The 16990-nt window shown below is 42.8% G+C and overlaps 1 protein-coding gene across 1 annotated transcript in view; it reads left to right on the plus strand.

The window, feature by feature from the left end:
- Positions 1 to 319: 319 nt before the first annotated feature.
- The window catches only part of PITPNB (phosphatidylinositol transfer protein beta), a 75281-nt gene continuing 58610 nt past the window's right edge, over positions 320 to 16990 (plus strand). The window contains exons 1-2 of the mRNA XM_074295083.1: positions 320 to 466; positions 6427 to 6457. Of these exons, the coding sequence (XP_074151184.1) occupies positions 447 to 466; positions 6427 to 6457 (51 nt within the window). The 5' untranslated portion in view covers positions 320 to 446. The remainder of the gene's footprint in view (positions 467 to 6426; positions 6458 to 16990) is intronic.

A 16990-nucleotide genomic window follows, 5' to 3' on the forward strand; every position in this document is an offset into this window, starting at 1 on the left:
TCAAACGCCTTCCAGGCAGCTGCAGTCCAAGTGCATCTTTGATTTACAAGGCACTTTAAGACTGGCCAAGACCCGCCTCCCGGCCCAGCTCGGGAAGTCTGAGGGGAGGGAGAAATCAGCCGGAGGCTGGGCCGTGGGCGTTCCCCCGCGGGGCGAGGCTGGGGCGGGGTCCTCGAGAGGGTCGCGTGAGGGGGCCGGGGCGGAGCCTCGCCCGGGCCGGAGCTCCGCGGCCGGGAGGAGACGTCACTGTGGGCGTGATCACGCAGGCGCCGGAGCGCCCGCCGAAGGAGGGGGCGGGGCCTGGCCCGATTCGCGGACGCGGCCCTACAGCGGAAGGGTGGGATGGCGCAGGCGCCGGGACGGGGAGGCGGGGCTGCGCAAGCGCCGTGGGTGGCGGTAGCGGCGGCGGCGGCAGTGGAGACGGCGGCGGCAGCGGCGAGGGAACGATGGTGCTGATTAAGGAATTGTGAGTTGGGGCCGGCGGAAGCGGGGGGGTCTCAGGCTGGGGTCGGGAGGCCGCCCCTCGGCGGGCGCGGGTCCCGGCGTGAGTCCCCGCAGGGTAACGGAGCCGGGGTGGGCTCGGCGGCCTCGCCCGACGCCCCCTTCTCCCCCCGCGCGGAGAGACCCAGGCCGGCCGCTCCCGGCTCCTCGCGAGCTGCCGGCTCCGCTCGCCTCTCCCTCCCCCTCCCCCGCCTCCCGCGCGCCTGCGCACGCGCGCTCCTTCCCCGCCCCCGCGCGCCGCTGCCCCTGCCCCGGCCCGGCCCCCCAGGCGCGGGCGCGCGCGGCCCCCTGCCGCGTCCTTTCCGTTGGGACCGGCCCTTGGGGGGGGTCGGGGGAGGGGAGCTGAAGCCGAGCGTGGGGGCCGCCTCGTCCGGCCTCTCCCTCGAGCCTCCTCGGCCTCCGAACGCTCCGTGGGGGAGGGACGAACCTTACGGGAAGGAGGAAGGAGGGGGAAGGGCCCGGGACTAGGGCGGGGGGCGGTATACCAGACCCCGAGGGGGGGTCCTAGCGCCGGTCGAGTACTTCCCAGTCCCCAGCAGGTGATTGATGTCAGCACGTGCCCCGGGCGCCACTTTTCGCCTTGTACCTAGGCTGCCACGTTCCCCATCCTCCCGAGACCCTCGTTTTGGGGGTGGAGGGAGAGCCTCCTCAGGGAGCCACAGGAAAGTGGGGGGGAGGGAGATGGTCAGAGGAACTCGGGTGGAGGAACCTTGTGGAGGGAAGAAAGTTAGCCAGGTAGACACGGGGAGACTTTGAGGCTTTCCTGACAGCCGGCCCCGGGGTGAGGGACGGGCCTCCCTCGGAAGGGGTGGGGCCGCGGGGGACTTGAGCACCTTTGTGTACAGGTCGGGAGACCGAGGCACAGACTCGCCGAGGCTCGGAGCTGGGGTTCCAACCTGGCCCTTGGATTCCGCATCCGTCGCTTTTTGCGGGCAGCCTTGCTGGAGGCCATAGGGAGCCATAAAGGGCTGTGGAGAGATGGAGGCTTCTAGAGGCTGCTTAACCGGCCCTTTGACCGGGACCCGGACTCTTGTTGTTAGGAGGCATTTAGAGTATGATCACAACTAGTTAGTACGGGTGCGCTTAAGTTTTCATATCTGCAAAATGGGCTGGCAACGGCCTCCCTAATCCTCCCTCTGAGGAAAATGTGAGCTTAAAAGGGCCATAGAAATGTTCATTTTCATTGTCCTTTGAACACCAGTGAAACCTTGAATCTCTTTGATCCTCTTGAATCTCAACCAAAGGGCTTTTTAGAGACCGACTTTTGCCCACTTTCCTTCCCTTGGGAAGAAGTGGAAGCTCCCTGTGGGAAGATCCTGGGAAGCATTGACAGGGTTTTAGCAGAATCTGACTTTACCTGCAGGTACCTTGGAGTTCCAAGTGTATTCTTCCTTTCAGATACCTATTCTAAGCCTCCCCTTTCAGTTATTTACCATGTTCTTAATGTTAATGGAGACTGCTTGATCGGGGGCTCCTCGAGGACCCTCAGCTGGAAAGAGATCCTGGAAGCCGGCCCTCTCCTTGAAGTATGAGAAAAGACCTTCCTATCATTTCCCCCTTGTGTGCAAACCCTGAGGTGAAACCGATTTTCTGATTTGCTTAGTGATAAGTATTTCCTGAATTTCTTTAGTCTTCCTGTAACTAGATGTTGCATCCTTTTTTTCTTTCACTTTGGAATGAAGTGGTGGAAAATGCAGTTAAAAGGTTGGAAGATAAATGTTTAAAATGTCGAAGCTTTGTTAGCATTTTAAAAGTCTTACTTTTAGATCTATGTGACTTTTGGGGCCAAGAAGCTCCTGCCATTTGTCATTGTGGAATTTTTTTGATTTTCTTTTGTAATTTCATCATTTCTTTGGAGTAAATAAGTGGATGAATTAGTGGTATTAGAGGTGGAAAAATAATATAAGGGAAGTTTTTATTAAGCCCTTACTGTGTATGTGCTAGGGGTGAGAAGAAAGGCAAACCCTTCTCCCCAAATATTCAGGCCTTGGAGGGGGAGGCAGCATCCAAGTAATTATGGACAAAGAAGCTACATGCAGGCTAACATGGGAGTGGTTAAGAGGAAAGTGCTAGAATTAAAAGGGATGGAAAATGAGATTTTAACTAGATTTAAAGGAAGTCTCAGAAAGGGTGCTGAGGAAGGAGGCTTTTCAGCTATGGGGTCACTCCGCGCAGATAGGCTTTTTGTGGAACAGCCAGGAAGCTGATGTCACTTAGAGGAGTGTGAGATGTAAGAATACTGGAAAGTTGGAGGGGGGAGGTTATGAAGACTCAACTTTTAATCCTCCAAGTAATAGGAAGCAGTGAAATCTTGGATAGAAATTAGTGACGCAGTCAGGGCTTGAATGCAGAGATCACTTCTGCGGTGGGGTGGGGAGAGACTTAAGGCAGGCAGGTAGGAGGTTCTGGGGCCCCACTTCCCTAAGGTGGGAGTGGTGTCAGGTGAGAGAGGAAGTGTGTGGGAAAGATGCTATGAAGGTGAAAGTGACAGGCTTTGGCAGCAGTTTGGCTGGGGGTGGGGGAGAGGGAAAAATGGAGGGTGACATTTAGCTTGCACACCTGTCCTGAAATGTGACTGTTCAAGCTCCATTCTTCTGTTCAGTTTCCATGTTTATCCACAGGGGCCCAAGTCAAATGTCACTTTTCTCAGGAAGCCTTTCCTGATCTCAGTTGGAAAGGATTCCCTTCCTCATTAAGTCTTCCTGGACTTTGTATCTCTCTTCGGTTTTGTCAGCTCTGTGTTCTTCTTGTGTACCTAGCCTGGAGACAACTCCATGGGGTGAAAAGGATTTCATCTTCCCGATTCCTTCGTATCTAAATGGTGATAATGATGGTAGATCATTGCTGAGGGAATAAAAGATCTGTTGAACGACATAGGGGACTTAAGGGGTTTTGAGATCTCAGTGGAAATATGCTAGATATACTTTAAAACAATTGGGTTTTCTGAAATAAAAAGAAACAGGTTTATGAGATTTGGAAAAATTAATTTTTTAAAAGAAAAGAAAACTGATTTTCTTTTTCACTAATGAATTGAGGCTTAGCAAAAAAAAACAAAAAACAAAACAAACAACTTCCTGAAGTGCATTAAAGACTCATTCATTTTTTATTACTAACTTTACAAAACCAGCATTTCTGTGAAAACCATGTTATATAAAAAAGGTTTCATAGTATCTTTCTTCCAGTGAATTTCTTGGCAGTCTCTTCAATGTTTGTCATACCTAGGGAATTTCTTGTGAAATCAGATTGGCTACGGGAATTGATAGAAATCTAGGGAATTTGTAGTTGATTGAAGTTTGAGCATAACTTGGCAGTAAACATTTATTAGGTGATAATAGGGAATTCCCAGTCCTTTTTGGAACTGAGCTGCTTCTCATTTGATTTCATTACCTGCAAAAATTGTTATGTAGCATTTGAAATGACAGTGGAATTCTTTTGGATTTGAGAATTTACTTGATTATCCTTGGGATCCTCTATTGGCTTGCTTGTTGCCCTGCCTGTATGTCTGAATTGGACGATAATGGAAAGTTGCCTCTGTGTTGATGATTTGTTGTGTTTTTAGGGAATTCAGATAGGTAGAGTACCTGACACATAGTAGGTGCTTAGAAAAAGCTTGTTGATGTGACAGAGTTAGGCAAATTTGGCCCTTTAGAGTGTTTAGCGAGGTGCTCTAGGAATAATGTTAAGTGTTGAATAATGGGGGAAAGTTGCAGAGGCAACTTGAGAAGAGGTGGGAGAGGAATGGGCTTTTAGGCCTGCATAGTATGGTGGTCAGGCTCTTAACTCAGCACTCTGCTTTGTAGCCAGACTGGTCTCCCTGGCCCAGCAAGAATAGTCTGTCTCCTGCGTTTTGCTTCTTGAAACCCCTGTCAGTCAGTCATCAAACTTAAATGCCTGTTACATGTGCTAGACTCCAAGATAGCAAGTGACTGAGGGAGGTTCATCTGTATAAAACCCAGAAAACCTACAAGAAAACTAGAGTGAGGGTGGGAGGCTCCAGTCTGGGGGAAGCAGCAATGGCCTCCAGGAGAAGTTGGTACTGGAAAGAAGCATTCCAAGTTAGAGGGGAAGGCCAGAGGCTCCCATCCAGAGGATGCTAGGAATAAGATGCCCTGTTTGGCTGGGGCAGGGAGTGGGTAGTGACGTGTAAAAAGGCTGTTAAGGTGGGGGGGGGAGTCTTTAAGAATAAAATTGAAAGCTAAATGAAGGAGTAGTGTGTATTTAGAGATTATTACATGCCATTTTATGGCACTGGGCTAAGTATAACAATTGTTAGAAAGTGCCTGCCCAGCGAGAAGGGTATCTTTGGGTATACTGTGTGAGGAAGTGGATTTAGGTCTGATGTAGACTAAGTCAAAAATAATTATGCTCTTATTAGCACACCTTTTCCCTCCTTGCTTGGCCCTAAGGATTTGTTTACCTTGGGTGGGGAGGCTAGCTAGGGTGAAGACAGGAACCAGGAATGATGGCTAGCAATGGAGCTCCTTCCAGGCCTGTGGAGTGGGCCCAGCAGAGGATGTCTGGATCTACTTGGAGCCAGCCCTTCCCAGGGTTTTGTAGTCTCCCTCCAGGTAGAAAGAGGCATCCCCATAGACATTCACTTCTCTTACTCCAGGAGATGTTTATATTTGCTCCTGGAGGTGTCTCTAGAGTTCAGGGCGGGGTGGGAGCAGTTATGGACTCAGTCAGACTCCAGCCTCAGGAACTTCATTTTGGTGACTCTGGAGCCAAGGAAATCAGTGAGGCCATTGTAGATCAGTGCAAGCTGGAAGGGGGGGGGGCTGTCCTAGGATGGGGTGTGTGTGTTTGTGGCCAAGAAGCTAGAAAAATAACAAGATCTAGCAGCTGATTGGTTGGATGGAGTCCAGGATGTAGGGTGACAAACCTGAGTTGACTCAGAATTGTGGTGGGGAAATTTGGAAGTGAAGTGAGTTTTTCAGGTTTTTTCTGATTGCCCCAGTTAGTGTTCATCCCTTTGTATTTCTTTTGTGTAGTTTTTTTGTGGGTTCCTGAAGTAATTGGTGTTTGCCCATGTAGAAGGTGAGCTCCTGGGAAACAGACATATATATATATATATATATATATATATATATATCTCCGATTGCTCAGAAAGTATCCAGCACATCATATGTGCTTAATAATTATTGAATTATGGGGCTTTCTCAAGGTGGTTGTTCCCCTATTTTTGGATACATACTCCAAAGGGGCTGGGACCTGCTTCTTCTGTCCCATAGTAAGTAGACTGGACCTGCTCATCCTTTTAGCTCCCTTCCAACTGCAAACTTAGTGATTCTGGCGTTTGTTAAGTGGTGAGTTCTTTACTAAGAGATTCTTGGAACAGATGGGGGCAGAAAGCAGATTGTTTATAAAGACAGAAGAAGAGAAAGCTGCCTTCAAATATTTGAAGGATTGTCTTGTGGAAAATTTCTTTCTTTGGCCTCAGAAGATGGAATTGATAGTAATGGATGGTAACTGTAAATTTGGGCTTAGTTCAAGAAAAATACTGATAGAAAAGAGCAGAGATGTGCTGGCCAGCTGGTAGCATGTTGATTACTGAATCTTCAGTTTGAGCATTTGCACCTCAGAAACTGGCAAGGATTTGAAGAACCATAGTTGTTTCCTGAACCAAGAGAAAACATTCTGGATTTGAAGTCACAGGACTTGTGTTCAAATTTGGGCTCTTCTGCCTAAAATGAGAGGATTGGATTAGATGATTTCCAAGGTCTCTTCAAGTTAAGTCCTACAACATTATCTTTTAGTTGGGGTGGAAGCTGCTCAGGTAATTTTTACAGTTTGCATTTGTTCTTCATGATATCATTGGGTATAATGAAACAACTCTTTATACCTTTAGGGGTGATGTAAAATTAGTTTTTTGCACTGATGTGGTTTGTAATGTATATTTTTTTTCTTTTTTTTTTTTTTTTTTAGCCGTGTGGTCTTACCATGTTCAGTTCAAGAGGTAAGTCCTGTTTATTTCTTATGATACTATGTTTAAGGATAGATATTATAGTGATATATTGTAACTCTTTGTCTAAATTCATAGTTTGCCTCCTATTTCTCCAGCTGTTAAGACTTTTGAGTTTAGGAAATATTCTAGAATAATGTATAGGGGATCACAAGGTTGTAGTTACCTCGTGACTGGATTATAGAGTAGCTTTCTGATTAGGTGGTTTGTCTCAAGTCTTTCCCTCCCATGCAAATCTTTTTTCCCACACTTTTAAAAATAACTTTCCTAATACAGATTTGATTGTTATTCATCTCTCAGAAACTTTCAGTGGCTCCTTTTTGTAAAAAGCAAACCATTGGCTTAACTTTTAAGGAAAAGTGTTGTTGCCTAATGGGAAGAGGAGCTTGGAGATTTGTGTGGTACATACTTAATAAATATATGTTGGTGATTTGCTTTTTGAATCCTGATACTTCATAGCTGTGTGGCCATTGACTTTGTATAATACTTGTGTTTGCATAATGAGGTGGTTGCAAAGAGCAGGTGAGAGTGTATAAAGCTTTTGCAAATCTCAGAAGGCTTCATTTGAAGTCTTCTTAAGAGCCTCTACAAGCCTCTACAATCTGACTCTAATCCAACTTTCCAGACTCCACATAGTCTGCCTTTTATTCAGATCAGAATACTAATAGCTAATTCCTAGCCTGCATCCCCATCTACTCTTTTTCCTGGCTTATATTCCTTCAGCACCATATTGTAGTATCCTCCTTTTAAGGGCCAAACCAGGTGCTTCCTAACTAGTTGGATTCCCTCTTGATATGGTGTTCTTCCTCTTTCATATTGGGTTTTATCTCTTTATTGCAGTTAATCACATCAGTAAATCGGGCATTAAGTGCCTACCTACTATCTAGGAAATATGCTTGAGTTCAAGGAACTTAATTTCATGGGGAAGGCAACATACAAACACATACAAAGCAAACTAAACAATGCAAAAAAGAAAATCATTAACAAAGGGAAGATACTAGAATTAAGGGGTGAGATTGGACAAGGCTTCTTGTAGAAGGGGAGACTTGAAAGGAAACCAGGGAAGTCTGTAGTTGGAGTGGAGGGGAGAGACAGAGAGAGAGAAGCACAGAGACAGAGAGAGAGAGTGTGTGAGAGAGAGAGAGAGAGAGAGAGAGAGAGAGAGAGAGAGAGAGAGAGAGAGAGAGAGAGAGAGAGAGAGAGAGAGAGAGAGAGAGAGAGTGTGTGTGTGTGTGTGTGTGTGTGTGTGTGTGTGTGTGTGTGTGTGTGTGTGTGTGTGTGTGTGTATTCTGGGCATGGGGACCTCTTGAGAAAATGCCTGGATCTAAGAGGAGAAGGGTCTTGTTTATGGAACAGCCAGGAGGCCAATGTCTTTGGATCAAAGAGTATGTATTGGGGTCTAAGAAGACAGGAAAGATAGGAAGTTGAAGCAGTGTGAAGCCACTGAAGTTGATTGAATAATAAAATAATATGATCAAATCTGAATTTTAATGGATAAATGGATAATGGATTGTCGTGGAGAGGGACTTGAGGTAGAACTGCCAGCAGCTATGGCAACAGTAGTCCAAGGATGACGAGATGAAGTCCTGAAGTTGGGTGGGAGCAGGGTCAAGAGAGAAAGGAGAGAAAGGAGATGTGGCCAAGGTAAAATCAGCAGACCCAGGTGGTAGCTTGGAGGGGAAAAAGGTGGTGGGTCATAGTGAGGAATCCAGGATGGGGGGGGGAGGACTGAGAGGATAAAGTGTTGCCATCAACAGTAATAGGAAAGGGATCCTAAGTTCTGTTTTGGATCTATTGAGATGAAGATGTCTAGTGGACGTGCAGTTTAGAGGGGCCTGAAAGGCAGGTGGAAATGTGAAGAATGGAGGTCAGCACCAAGACTGGGGCAGGAGAGAAAGATCTGAGAATGAGAGAGAGAGAGATCTGAGAATGAGAGAGATCTGAGAATGAGAGAGAGAGATATGAGAATGAGAGATATGAGAATGAGAGAGAGAGATATGAGAATGAGAGAGAGATATGAGAATGAGAGAGAGAGATGAGAATGAGAGAGAGAGAGAGATCTGAGAATGAGAAAGAGAGAGAGAAAGAGAAAGAGAGATTTAAATCCATTGGAACTGATGAGATCCCTAAATGAAGAATAGAAGGAGGAATCTTCAGGCTTTCCTCCTGTTTGTGTAAGCAGAAGGAGACCGAAAGAGTGTTCTGAAGGGGAGATGGAGAGTCAGACAGATGTCCTAAAAAGGGAGAGAGAAGAGAGGTTCAAGGAGGGGAGAGTGACCAACCCTGTCAGAAACTGTGGAGAGGACAAGGAGAATAAGGATAGAGATGAGGCCTTTGGGTTTGACATTTTGAGATCATTGGTAACTTTGGAGAGAAGAGCTTTGGTGGAGTGAAGAAGAGAAGGTGAGGAAAGTGGAGGTGTCTGTTGGCCGAGGCCTTTTGAAGGAGTTATAAAGAGCAGAAGAGCCAGAGGAAGCCAGAAAGTGAGGCTAGGAGGATCAAGTGAGGGCTCTCTTGAAGATTAGTCAGGGGACATGTTTGTAGGCAGTAGGAAAGGAATCAATACATAAGGGAAAGATTGAAAATGAGTGAAAGAGTGGGGATGACTGAGGAGACTGTGAGAGGAGATGGTAGGGAATTAGATCACTTGAGCAGGGAGTGGGGTTAAACCACCTTGGTAAAAAGTACAGCAATTTCATCATGTGAGACTAGAATTAGAGTAGAGAGGGAGTAGCAAGCAAACATCTAAGTGTTAGGAGATGAGGAAGAGTGCCTGCTGTACCACTGTAGTAAAGCATAAGTTTCTTGAGGATAAAGGATTTTGTCATATTTCTCTTTGTATTCTAAGCTAACAATCGCAACAGACAATAAATTGCTTGGCCTGAATCCATAATTCTTTGAATTTTTTCTCATAAGGCATAGTTTCTGTGGTAGTTCTCTGCTACATCAACCTAGTTTATCCATGTCTCTTAAAATGTATGTTACCTACCACTTTATTTGTCAGATTGGCTAAGATGACAGGAAAAGATAATGATAAATGTTGGAGGGGATGTGGGAAAACGAAAGCATTATTGGTGGAGTTGTGAAATGAGCCAACTATTCTGGAGAGCAGTTTGGAACTATGCCCAAAAGGCTATCAGACTGCATATTCTTTGATCCATCAGTGTCTCTACTGGGTCTATATCCCAAAGAGATGATAAAAAAAGGGAAAGGGCCCACCATGTGCAAAAATGTTTATAGCAGTTCTTTTTGTGGTGACAGAAACTGGAAATTGAGTGCATGCCTATCACGTGGGGAATAAGTCATGATATGTGAATGTAATAGAATATTATTCTATAAGAAATGATGAGTGGTTGATTTCAGAAAAGCCTGGAAAGACTTAAATGAACTGATGCTGAATTAAGTGAGCAAAAACAAGAGAACATTGTACACAGTAACAAGATTGTGTGATCAATTATAATGGACTTGGCTATTCTCAGCAGTGAGATGATCCAAGATGATTCCAGTGCGATGAAAAATGCCTTCTGCATCCAGGAGACATGGAAACTGACTGTAAATCAAAACATAGTATTTTCACTTTTTTGTTTGTTTGCTTTTTATTTTTCTTGTTTTTTTTCCCTTTTGTCCTGATTTTTCTTTTACAACATGACAAATATGGAAATAAGTTTAAAGTGATTATACTTGTATAACCTCTGTCAGATTGCTTGCAGTTTTGGAAAGGGGAAGGTGAGTGAAGGAGGGAGAAAAAATTTATAATTCAACATCTTACCAAAATGAATGTTGAAAACTTATCTTTTACATATACTTGGAAAAAGAAATGCTATTGAAGGAAAAAAATGTGTGCCATCAAGAGCAGAACACATTGCTTCAGGTGTGGCTTTATTTCTTTTCTTTTCTTTTCTTTTCTTTTCTTTTCTTTTCTTTTCTTTTCTTTTCTTTTCTTTTCTTTTCTTTTCTTTTCTTTTCTTTTCTTTGCTTTTTTTTGCATGAGTAATTTTTTTATAACATTATCCCTTGTATTCATTTTTCCAGATTTTCCCCTCCCTCCCTCTACTCCATCTCCTAGATGACAGGCAATCTCATATATTTTACATGTGTTACAGTATATCCTAGATTTAATATATGTGTGTAAATCCAATTTTCTTGTTCCACGTTAAGTATTGGATTCCGAGTGGCTTTGTTTCTTTAGAGAATGGTGAGATCTTTTGGGGTCTCTATATGTGGTTCTTCTATAGTCATATGCTCACTACAAGCAGCTAGAATATTGGGGTCTTTGGCCTTCACTAGAGCTCTGACTTCAGAAGTCTTGTGTGTCAGTGACACAAATGGCGGCCCAGCTAGTGTGATGCTAAACCATATTCTCACATGGGATCCCTTCTCCACCTTCTAAATTCTCTTTATGTTGTGTAAAATAGAGTGCTCATCACTTGGCCCTCTATCTTGCTCTGAAGTTGGTCTATCTTTTGCCAGGCCATGCGTTTCCCTCCTGAGAGCCATTCTCCAGAATTCATCATTGATTAAAAAATTATGTTGCAATCTGTCCATACTTACCATATATCTCCTTGCTGCCTTTTAGTTTTCAGCTTCAGGTCTTTGGAGTCTCTGGATTGGCTGACTCACTACCATATCAGCGGAAGAAGTAGAAGTGTTGAAAGATAGGCCTTTGTTTTAGGTTATTTAAAGCACTACACAGTTTTCCAAAGGCGGTCTGGCCTGTTTTCCATATCACTTGTAGCTCTACTTCACCTATTTGTGTTGTCTGCTCCAGGGTTCTGTGAGTTGATTGTCTATTTCTGTCTGAACAGTAGTATCCATTCTTTGAACATTTGGTTTAGCCAGTCAACAAGCATTTATTAAGCACCTCTCAGCTACTGTAAGTGCTGAGAATGCAAAGAAAGGAAAAAGACCAATCACTTCTCCCAAGAAGTGTATATGGAAAATTCATATACTGACCAGGTGATAATGCTAGGGAAAGCTGGAATTAAAGTAATTTTATCTGTAAATCAGGGAAGCCTGCAGGGTGAGGTACATCCATCCAGTGAAAATGCCTGCAGTCAGGTTAGAGTGGTTTGTTTGAATAACAAAAAAGATATCAGGTCACTAGATCTTAATAGGAATGGGTGTTGAATATTATCAAATGCTTTTTTCTACATCTATTGAGATGATCATATAGTTTTTGTTAATTCGATTATTAATATGATCAATTATAATAATAGTTTCCTAATATTGAACCAGCCCTGCATTCCGGGTATAAATCCTCCTTGATCATAGGGTCACTAGATCTTAAGAATACATGGAGAGTTACAAGGTGTGAGGAGACTGGAAAGTAGGAGATCTGGAAGTGAAAGGCTTGGATTGCCAAAGGGAAGATTTTGTATTTGGTCCTGGAGGAAAAAGGGAGCCTCTGTAGTTTATTGTGGAGAGGTGAGGGTGAGAGTGGGGGGGGGAGAAGGGAAGAGACATGGTGAGACCTCTGTTTTAAAACAATGCTAAGTGAGTGAAGAGAGACTTTAGTAAAGAGTCAGGGTGACTAACCAGGGGGCTAGAGCAGAAGGCTGCTGATTCTCCCTGTATGCATAGTGAGATGCAAACTAGTGACTAGGGATCTCATTTTGTGTCTCATTTTGAACTTGGTTCTGGTTGGTAGGTGATCTGATTACTCACTTGTTTTCAGGAATAACTTACATCAGTAATGACTTGTTTCTTGCCTTTGAAAACAGAATCAGTTTCACCTTTTGTGATGTTGTTTGGCACTTAGCATGTCTTGTATTTCCTGGTTCTTTGTTTTCTTTTGGCTTTTAAAAAATTTTTTTTCCCTCCAATTTCATGCAAAAACAATTTTAAGCATTTACTTTTAAAAATTTTGAGTTCCAAATACTGTCTTTCCCTCCACCTGTTATTGAGAAGGCAAGCAATTTAATAAAAGTTATACATGTTCAGTCATGCAAGACATATTTCCATATTAGTCATGTTGTAAAAGAAAACACAGACCAAAAAAAAAAAAAACCAACTGAAGAAAAATAAAGTTTAAAAAAATGCTTCCATCTATATTCAGACTTCATCAGTTTTTTTTTCTGGAGGTGGGTAGCATTTTTTTTATCTTTCAAAATTGTCTTAGATCATTATATTACTGGGAATAGCTAAGACATTGTACATTTTTTAATGTTAGCATTTTCTTTTTTTTCTTTTTAATTTTTAAAGCCTTTTATTTTCAAAACATGCATGTATAATTTTTCAACATTGACCCTTTCATAGCCTTGTGTTTCAGATTTTTCCCCTTTCCCCCACCCCCTCCCCTAGATGGCAAAGAATCCAATATATGTTATACACGTTAAAATATATGTTAAATCCAATATGTGTAAACATATTTATACAATTCTCTTGCTGCACAAGAAAAATAAGGTCAAAAGGGAAAATAAAAGAGTAAGGAAACAAAACACAAGCAAACAAAAAAGAGTGAGAATGTTATGTTGTGATCCACATGCAGTTCCCACAATTCTTTCTCTGGGAGTAGATAGCTCTCTTCATCGAAAGATCATTGGAACTGGCATCAGTCATCTCATTATTGGAAAGAGTCATGTTCATCAGAATTGATCATTGTATAATCTTGTTGCCATGTACAGTGATCTTGTGGTTCTGCTCCTTTCATTTAGCATCAGTTCCTATAAGTCTCTCCAGACCTCTCTGAAATCATCCTGCTGGTCGTTTCTTACAGAACAATAATATTCCACAACATTCATATACCATAACTTATTCAGCCATTCTCCAGCTGGTGGGCATCCACTCAGTTTCCAGTTACTACTACAAAAAGGGCTGCCACACACATCTTTGAACAGTACATCATAATTGTTATTGTGAGCATATATTTTATTTATTTTATTGTGAACAATTTTCCTGGTTCTGCTTATTTCACTTTGTTGTTTTCTCAGATTTTCCTGAAACCAGCCTGCTTGTCATTTCTTATAGCATAATGATATTTCATCACAAGCAAGTACCAATGTTCAGGCATTCCCCAATTGATGAGCATCCTCTAAACTTTTCCATTTTGCTATCACAAAAAAACCCTGCTATAAATAATTTTTTATAGATAGGTCTTTTTTCTTCTCTTTAACCTCTTCCTCCCCTTTCTCCTCCCTTTCCTTTTCTCCTCCCTTTCTCTCTGCTTTCTCTCCTCCCTTCTCTACTTTTTCTCCTCCTTTTCCTCCTTCTCTTCCTTTCTCATTTCTCTCCTCTTTTCCCCAGTAGTGATATTGCTGGGCCAAAGGATATGCATGATTTTATAACTCTTTTACCATAAATCCAAATCTAGAATGATTGGATAGTTCACAACTCCACCTACAATACATAAATGTTTCAATTTTCTCACAATTTTTGTCATTTTTTTCCCCCTGTTTTCTTAGCTACTCCCATAGATGGGATTTCAGTGTTGAGAATTAGTACTTCACTCTCACCCAGGATGATAGAACTTTCCTGCCAAGCTTCTAAGTTTTCTTGGGTTAGAATATTGTTTCATTCCATCCTTTTGTTGGTTCTGCTGCCCTATAATTTATTTTAAGACATTTTAAAAAACTTGGTTGGAGGGGAATTTGGGAGTCTCTGCTATTCTGCCATCTTGGTTCTTCTGCTCCCTTGCTTTTTTGTTGAAGAAAATATTCACTTTGTATTCCTATGAAACTTCTGTGTAGTCTAGCTTCAAAGCTTAGCCGGAGTCTTGCTTAGAGGCCTTATCTGGGATTCCCCAGGTGTGAGTCATTTACTCTACTGGCCCAAGACTTGCTGAGATCAGCACATTTGCCTCACACAAAGGGGAGTGTTTGGATGAGTGCGTGTCTTTAGGACATTCCTTAGGCCAGGGCTGTCTGCTGGACTTGATCCTTGGCAAACATGTCTGTCCTTGTTGTGTGCTGCACTTGGGATAAATGATCAGAGGATTGGGGAGGATTGTTGTCTTTCATATTTCTTTCATATTGCCTTATGTGATTTTGGCTTATAGAGGCCAAGGAGATGATTGATGAGAGAAAAAGCTCTAGGGTGGGATTTTACTTTGCCCAATCATAAACTTTTATAAAGCAGTAGAAGCACAATGAGATTATGGTCTTTCATCATAATCTTAGTCACACGTGTGATGGAAATGTGAAATCTTGTTCTTGAAAATCTTGTCAATCATTTTTCAGTCATGTCTGGTTCTTCATGACTTCATTGAGGGTTTTCTTGGCTGGACTGGAGAGACTGGAGTGGCTGGCCATTTCCTTCTCTAGCTCATTTTACAGATGAGAAAACTGAGGCAAATGAGGTGAAGTGACTAGCTCAGAGTCAGCTACTTGGTAAATGTCTGGGGCCAGATTTGAGGAGTCTTTGACTTTGGCCTGGGCACTCTGTGCATTCTGATGGCACCCAGCTGCCTTGTGAAAATCCACTTGTTCTAATACCATCATTGAGGATACTCTGGATTCTTGTAGATGATTTATATGACGATTTTATTTAGATAGAAAAGTAGCTCTGAGTCATCAATTACTGATAATTTACTTGTTTTGCCTCATAGTGAGATCTGAGGTTATTTCCTTGATCTTGGAACCTTCCCTGCTGTCTTGTCAAAATTGTGTTGTCTGCTAGGTGGTCTGCCTCTCTGGGCATCTGGTCTAGCTCCTTTCTCAGTTTTGCTTTCTTCGTGGCATTTTCACTTCCTCTCACTGCACATCTGGGGCTATCACGTGAAGAGTCTAGATGTGGTGACTTCCCTCTCCTACCCACAATGGGGAAACATTTGTTAAAAAAAAGGCCTTTGTGTAGATCTTGTCCGTTTTTCATCTCTTGTCCTTTAACCAGATTTCTCAAATTCTTTGGAATGACTTTTTTTTTTTTAGGGTCCCAGTGAACTTCAGCTATATTTGTTGTTCCTTCTGCCATTTCTTATTTTTTTTTACCATTCTTCTTGAGATTTGATAAGTGAATTTATGCATCTCCAAACAGTTGTCTTCTTAGGCCATTTCTTTCCACTTGATAAAGGGTGTTTGTTGACTATGGCAGTTTCTTTTCTTTTAAAAGAATTACAGCTAAAATTTCTCAACAAATTTATTTTATTACTCCTGATACCTCATTGAGAAGTTAGGGGAATTAAAAGATCAGGCCAGTGGAATGGAAGTTCTTGAAAAAAGCTTCTTGGATGGCCATGAGAATAGGCAGTGCTTCCCAAGAACCCTTCTGACCAAGTACATATCATAGAGGCTTGTCAACTCTAGACTCTCCACTGAAGAATGAGTGTTTTTGTCAGGTTCACCACTGGAAACAAAAATATTACATGGGCCTTCAGAATTGTCCAGCCCATTTCTCTTCTGAGTAATATGAAGCAACAAGTGCTAAGAAACATGTTGGTAATTTAGCTATTGACATTCCAAATTCGAGCTCTGTATCCAATCACTTGCATTGAAAGGTTCCTCTAACATTCTTGTGACCAATCAAACCAAAAGATGTGAGTGGAGTCAGAGCCTCTCTTCACCTGGACAGAGTGCCTGCAGGTGGGGAGGGACATGTAATAAAATACATGCTTGGGTGTCATGGTTCAGCAGCAAGAAACTAAGCCCCACATCCTTTTGAAGCCCCAAATCCTTTCACACCTGGGCCTTCATTTCAGATATTTTCTTTGAGAAGAGAATGAGATAGTATGGATATAAAACAATAGACAAAGCCTCAGAAGTAGTCCTAAGCCCTTATTTTACCTGAAACCAAGCCCTAGAGCAGTAGGTGTGTCTAGAGTCACACTCTACAGGTGGGATTGCTCTGGCAATAGAGCAGTGTGCTCTTCATTGTACCAAACACTGTCAAGTTTAAAAATGAGATTGATTGTACTTAAATAGAAAACTTATTACCAGTGTAGGAGTTAGTCTTGAATCAAGTCAAATCACATTAGTAAACCTTGATTAAGCATTTTCTACGTGCCAGGCACTATGATAAGCACTGGGGGATCAGAAAAAACCGAACAAGACATTTTTTTTATTTTTAACCCTTGAGGAGTTCACAGTCTAATGAGAGGGTAACCGTGTTAATAGGAAATAATTGATAGAACAAAGGCTCTAGAATTTAGAGAGGTTGGGGAAGGCTTCCCATAGAAGGAGGGATTTTAGTTGGGACTGAAAAAGAAGCCAGGGAAAGGGAGAACATTGCAGCCAAGGGGCACAGCCAGGGAAAATGCCCGGGACTAACAAGATGGAGAATCTTGTTCATGGAACAGCCAGGAGGTCAGTGTCCCTGGAGCCAAGAGTACCTGTGTAGGTAGGGAGTAAGGTGTGAGAAAGATAGTCGGGGATTAAGATCCATGAAGGGCTCTTGAACTGAACATTTTGTTTTTCATTATAGAGCCAATATGGAGCTAGAGTTTAGTGAATAAGAGGGGGGTAGCACATTCAGACCTGAGCTTTCAGAAAATCACTGGCAGGTGAATGGAAGATTGCTGGAACCCTGTCTTCCTAGAAATCAGCCTGAGTCAGGATAATCAAAAGTCTTTATTCTTGGGTTTTTTGTTTTTTTTTG

This window comes from Sminthopsis crassicaudata, chromosome 1 (genome assembly GCF_048593235.1).
Source record: "Sminthopsis crassicaudata isolate SCR6 chromosome 1, ASM4859323v1, whole genome shotgun sequence".
NCBI classification, from domain to species: Eukaryota; Metazoa; Chordata; class Mammalia; order Dasyuromorphia; family Dasyuridae; genus Sminthopsis; species Sminthopsis crassicaudata.